General features: G+C 40.1%; 1 protein-coding gene across 3 annotated transcripts in view; it reads left to right on the top strand.

The window, feature by feature from the left end:
* The first annotated feature begins 513 nt into the window (after positions 1-513).
* Positions 514-6,696, top strand: part of LOC129418477 (E3 ubiquitin-protein ligase TRIM39-like) — a 124,689-nt gene continuing 118,506 nt past the window's right edge. The window contains exons 1-5 of one of the 3 annotated variants that reach the window (XM_073859978.1): positions 514-742; positions 964-1,131; positions 1,556-2,124; positions 2,228-2,323; positions 2,419-2,652. In XM_073859978.1, the coding sequence (XP_073716079.1) occupies positions 1,062-1,131; positions 1,556-2,124; positions 2,228-2,323; positions 2,419-2,652 (969 nt within the window). In that variant the 5' untranslated portion in view covers positions 514-742; positions 964-1,061. The remainder of the gene's footprint in view (positions 743-963; positions 1,132-1,555; positions 2,125-2,227; positions 2,324-2,418; positions 2,653-6,696) is intronic. The other 2 variants (XM_073859977.1, XM_073859976.1) reach the window with 2 other exon arrangements.

Genomic DNA, 6,696 nt, shown 5'->3' with positions numbered 1-6,696 from the left:
TTTCACATGTATTTTGTGTATTTTCAAAATACAAAATACTGTATTTGTATTTAAATACATTTTTCCACACAGTATTTTGTATTTGTATTTAAATCCATTTTTCGACACAGTATTTTGTATTTGTATTTGAAATACATTTCCATGGATTTATGCCCATCTCTGATTGTGTGCAGCTGAACACACTGTATTACATGTGAACGCATCTCATCCAAGTGTATCACCTTAACCAAAAGTAGAGACACTTTTGGTTATATTTTCTATTAGTAAACGCAACTAAATAATCTAATTCGTGACATATCTTTGCACAGTTTTCTTTAATGCAGAATTCTGTTATTATTTTAAGTGATTACTCCAGTTTTTACTAACTGGTCAGTGTCTGTTTTTAAATGTAATATTCATCTACTTTATCTTATTTCTGGTTTTGATTTGATTACTTATGACTCATCTACCTTCAAAGGAATACATTTATCAATCTTTAAATATTCAAATGTTTATATAATGTACATTAGATTTGTATATAAACTTACACAAACCAAACACATGTAGGAAAAGCTAATGTGACATCAGCACAAAAACATGGGAGGAGCTATGACATCACCACGGGTAAGTGAAGGCTTTAAGTGAAAGTGAAACTAACTGACAATTTACAATCTGGAAACCTTTAAACTCTTTTTCTCTTTAACAAAGAAGGAATTTGAGACTTGTATAGCTGTACATGAACACATCTGATACTGATTCAAAGGTAACATGATGGAAATATATTAGAAATATCTCTGAACAAGTTTCTAATGTTAGTGTTCTGGTTCAGTAGGGTTTATGTCTAACTAGAACACATTAGACAAATAACTATTTTAATCTACAGTAAAATTATGGTATTTTTAATAAATGTGGTCTGTAACATTTGTTTAATTTTAAATTAAAGTTTAGTGCTGTCTTTGAGTCATATGGCTTATATTGAACCAGGAAGTACAGTATGTGAACTGAAGACAGAATGAAAAACAGAAAAACTGTAAAATGTGATTTGGGTTATAAATGTTTCCTGAAAAGAATTCTGAAGAGCAATGGCAGAATCTTCACCAACATCAACAGAACTAAGACAGATCTGTAGAAGGATATTAAGTAAACCTCCATGTAAGTAAACAACCCAAAGCACATTTATTATGTGAAATCTTATCATTGATTTAAGTCATTTATACCATGGGCCTGTTGAATGCTTTATTCTAATTGGTTGAGAAATGTTCCAGGGGTGGTGATAATTTTTCTGTATAATGCACACCTAACCTGTCAAGCGTCTTAAAATAACCACCAGAGCAATGTCTGTGGTTACCAGGGTATAGGCGAAATAACTGACTCTAGCCCTTTGAATTATTTGCGTTGTGCCGCATTACCTACTTGGGTGTGCATTATTTTCGAATAATTCAATGGTCCGTCATTAACTGTTCCTTACATCTTGAAGATGAGATGTTGCATCTCAAAGGGGTAACCATTAATAAATAAATAAACAAACAAACAAACAAACATGTACTGTAAGTGATAAATGTTGATGATTTCTCAGCTATGTCATCCTCCAGTGTTTCTCTGACTGAAGAGCTTCGGTGTTGTGTGTGTCTGGATGTGTTCAGTGATCCAGTCAGCACTCCATGTGGACACAACTTCTGCAGGATCTGTCTGAAACAGTGCTGGGACATCAGTCAGATATACAGCTGTCCATACTGTAAAGAAACATTTAGTAAAAGACCAGAGCTTAAGATCAACACAGCACTTAGAGAGGTCACGCTGATCTTTAAAGAAAAATCAAGTCAAGTCAAGTCTAAGAAGATCAGTCGGAGAAGATCTGAAGTCCTCTGTGACATCTGTGAAGAAAGAAAAGCCCAGAAGTCCTTCCTGATGTGTCAGACATCTTACTGTGAAACTCACTTGGACCTTCATGAGAAAATGAGTTTAAAGAAACACAAACTGCTGGATCCTGTGGAGAATATAAAGGACTATATATGTGAGAAACATGAGAGACCTCTGGAGCTCTTCTGTAGAGATGATCAGACATGTGTTTGTGTGTTTTGTACTGATGGAGATCACAAGAATCACAACACTGTTCCTCTAGAGGAGGAGAGTAAAGAGAAGAAGGTACGAGTTCATAACAACATTAATACATGCTTTATTCATCTGTTATACATATTCAAACAACATGATCTTTTGTCAGAAGATGATCAAATGTGTCTGTCTATAGACTCAACTGATGAAGACACAGACAGACATTCAGCAGATGATCCAGAAGAGAATCAAGAAGATTCAAGACATCAAACACTCAGCAGAACTCAGAAAAGTGAGTTGAAGATGTGAAATATTTGATGGATGATAATGTTTTGATTTGTCTTATAAATAAAGGTGATGAATTGAAAAGAAAAACTGATTTCTCAGAGAAGCAGAGAGCAGGAGAAAGCAGCGAGTGTTGAGCTCTTCAGTGATCTGATCAGATCTATTGAGAGATGTCAGACTGAGCTGCTGGAGATGATGGAGGAGGAACAGAAAGCAGAAGAGAAACAGGATGAAGATCTCATTAAAAATCTGAAGCAGGAGATCACTGAGCTGAAGTGGAGAGACAGGGAGCTGGAGAAGATCACACACAGTGAAGATCATCTTCATCTCATACAGGTCAATGTCTCTCTCTCTCTCTCTCTCTCTCTCTCTCTCTCTCTCTCTCTCTCTCTCTCTCGATGAGCGTTTGATTGCATTATGAGGTACAAGTGTTAGAAAACTTTTTTCTTCCTTTATCTATCTTTTTATTTTTGTCATAATTAAAATTGTGTTTTGTGGTAAAGATAGTAAAATGAGGTGAGTTTTTTTCTCTCCCAGTCGGTGTACTGGGAGCAAGGCTGCTCCAGGTGTGGAAAGTTTGGAGTTTTAAACAAGGTGCAACATAGTGAAAATTGATACTACCGTAAATGTAGAATAGTGTGTTTAATCAGCCCAAGCTCGGCTGCCCCGCTGTATTGGCGTGTGTTAACCGGGCCGATTGTGCCCCGCAGCTCGATCTGGCACATGCATTTTTGTTACGGTTGTAAGCTCTGGGTCGATTCATGTTCACCATAAGTAACCCAGCTTTGGCTGTATGATCTAGACCACTTCTGGAAATGACTCAGCTTATGTTAAATCAAGGATGGTTTTAATGGAGGCTAAAGATGTAGGTGACTTTTTTCTTAAACACAAATGTGGATTTGTAACTCCAAACCGAACTGTATTTATATAATTTTTACCCCGAATACAACACCGCCTTCTTCTTTTGAGTTTTAATGGCGGGTTGCGAAGCAACTTCATAGTTGCATACTGCACATTAGGTGGCGGTATGCCACTTGAAGTTGCTTCGCAACTCGCCATAAAAACTCAAAAGAAGAAGGTGCTGTGCACGGGCTCATTTGACTAGGCATAGTATACTGTATTCAAGGTAAAAAATATATAAATACTGTTCGGTTTCTCGCCCAAAACGATCGTTTCATTTTGGAGGACATCAATGTGTCATTACGAGCAGCAAGGTTTAATTTGGATTTGTCTATGCATGTTTTTTTACGGTCTGAGAGTTTCAAACAGAATGATGTTTCTTGAAAATCTAAGGTAGCAGAAAGTTTTCTTTGATGGTTGGGTTTGGGTTAGTGGAAAGGGAATATACAGTTTGTACGGTATAAAATGCATTACGTCTATGGAATGTCCCCAAAAAACGTGTGTGTGTGTGTGTGTCAGAGAAAGAATGTGTGTTCAACAGAATAAAACAATGCATGAAACTCAGGGGAGCTTACGTCATCTCACTCGGGTTTCTGCAATCGGGCCGCGTTAAAAACGAGTGCTCAGCCGTGTGTTCAGGCCATGTTATAACCGAGTGCTAGGGCCGTGTTAAAACCGAGTGCTCAGACGTGTGTTCGGGCCACGTTATAACCGAATGCTCGGGCCGCGTTAAAACCGAGCGCTCGCAGAGCAATCGGACCTAGATTCATGCCGAGGATCGGCCAAGTGTTCCAGCCTTAATCGTTCCGCTTTCGGCCCGCACAATTTTTGCTAGCTGGGTAGTGCTATTGTCATTTTTCTTAAGAAGATTGACTTATCAAACTTGGTAGTAGAGAGCACTATTGAGTTTGATGGTATTTTTACATCAGTGTTTCCGCTTTCAATCCCTTCAAGAGAGTCACGCTATCAAACGTGCTGCCGTTTATCAAAAATGACAATTTGGCCGGAATGTTTCCAGGTACGGAAAACTGATATCTCCAATTAAGATGATTCAAATTGGAAGCAAGTCATCTATTTTGAAACATGTTGTGTCTTTCAGGTGATTTGTATACATGGTTTTAAAAGATAATACTGATGAACACGATTTGACTCTCAACTTCCACCATGAGGATTCCACCATCATATACGCCTCAAACACACACAATGAAGTGTTTTAAGTTTGGCGAAAATGGACATCTTATCTGTGCCAGTCCGAGAAAAATGAATGACCCAAACATATCACTTGTTGTATCTGATAATTTCACAGAAGTACAGAATGTTGTTAATGAATGTGACGCTAAAATGCGGGGTCCGAGCAAAGTGTCAGTTGCTGTTTTAAAAAATGCACATAACAGTCCTGATAGCTTAGAAAGTACAAATGTTGTTAAAAACGGAATAATTACAGAGTAAGCTGAAGCAATCAAAAACTCCTATGTTGAAAAACAAACTGTATGTGAATCTGACAAGTCAGAAAACAGTCATGGCGAAAATAAGGCTATGGCAATTGAACCAGTAAATCCATTAGTTGATGTCTCTGTGTTAGTAGATGAAAGATGTTTTTTTTAACCCCCCCCCACAAAAAAGGACCATGGCATAGGGCGAGGGTATAACCCACCCAGGGAAGACCCAAGGTTTACAAAAAGGAAACTGAATGGGGAAATATAAAACAGGATCGAAAGAGCCTGATTAAAAGAAAAAAGGTCTGCTCTATGCACAATTCCACATTCACTGCTAAGGGGGAAAAATGGGAGAAAGATTTGTGCCACTAATAAGTGCACAGTCCAGGCCCATGGATATCGACTTGGTTGGGTGCCAGAAACTGCCTGGGACGACACTGTTTATACCCTCAGATTGTAAAATCTTGCGAAGGTGTAAGGAGTAGCCCAACCTGCAGCTCTGCAGATGTCTGAAAGAGAGGTACCAATTAGGCAGTGCCCAGGAGGAAACTACACTCCTAATATAATAAGCCCGTACCCCCAGTGCACAGGGCAAATTCTGGGAATGATATGCCAAAGAGATGGCATCAACGATCCTGTGAGCGAGTCCCTGATTGGAGATAGCCTTCCCTTTCTGCGTCCCGCCCAAGGGACATAAATTCCAGAGGTCTGGTTGAGGGTGCAGAGTCAGAAAGGTCCTTCCTTAAGGGAACTTGGCCAGGGAGAAATGGTTGCCAGGAGTGTAAACTCCATGAACCCCATGAGCAGGTGGACCAAAAAAGAGCCACCCTCTCTTGACACTCCCTGAATAACCAGGAGAGATGTATCAGGCTCACTGGGAAAAGGCATACTTCAAAAAAGCCCTGAGGTCAGCTGTGAACCTAAGTTTTTTATGCAGAGGCGAGCCTCAGACAGACAGTAAACAATAAACTTGTATTTCTGTAAGAGCATGCTGAACATTAGCCAAAAGGAGCTCTGTTGAGAATATGAAAAACAAGGAATGTTCACAACCCCCCTTTTTAGCCATCATGAAGTACTGGTTGAAAAACCTGCACTTCATGTTGACCGTGGACAGGCTATATTGTGCTCATCCAAAGAAAGGCAGCCCGGACCTCTCTTTCCACAGGGGAGAAAAGAGTGCCATTGAAATGGGTGCCGCCTGACACGGCCGAGCCAAATGTTCCCAACGAGCCACAGAGACTGGTAAGGTAGTGAAAGTCACTCCAAAACCATGTAGAGGGGTTGAAGAGGACAATGAAATTCGGGGCCTGGGGGCTTAGAATGATGGACCATACCCAATGGTCTATGGGACAACCCTCAGGATCACAATGGCCCTCATCTATCAAAAGTGCATACACCAAATTTCCAGCGTACACTTGGCATACACACAAAACCATGGTGACTTTGAGATTTATCAATATGGACGTTGGCGTACGGCACACTCAAATCCTACGCCAACTCTGGAGGTGGTGATCATGTGCGCAAGTTTTGAGTTAGTGCAGAAATGCGCAGAAAAAAATTTCTAACAAAAAAAAATGCACTGACAAACTAAAATATATGATATATAATGACCCACTGTAAAAAAACACCAACAACGAAGGTGGCTTCGACCTGTTCTCCCCCTGTCTCCACCCCATGGCGTCTTGGTTGGCTCTCCTCGGATCTCCCGCTATCGCCGACAAAATGAAGTGACCCCCGGCAACCTGCGCTTGCTGAGCAGATCATCGTGCTCCTCGGCAGGGATTCCTCCACCAAAAATGGCTCTTATTAATGCTCGATCATTGGTGTATAAGACCTTCCTGCTGAACGATTTCTTCACCTCTCATAGCTTGGATTTTATGTTTATTACGGAATCCTGGACTAAGGTTATTGACTTAACTCCTTTTTCTGATTTGGTCCCGGCTGACTGCACCTTTTTTAACTCTCCTCGCCCGAATAGGAAAGGAGGTGGACTACAAACGATCCTAAAAAACTGCTTCGCTGAGCATTGTTGGTCTATTACTGT

Source organism: Misgurnus anguillicaudatus, chromosome 21, assembly GCF_027580225.2.
Source record: "Misgurnus anguillicaudatus chromosome 21, ASM2758022v2, whole genome shotgun sequence".
Taxonomy (NCBI): Eukaryota; Metazoa; Chordata; class Actinopteri; order Cypriniformes; family Cobitidae; genus Misgurnus; species Misgurnus anguillicaudatus.
Note: the sequence above shows the minus strand (reverse complement) of the source record. Positions and strands in the feature narration are given on the sequence as shown.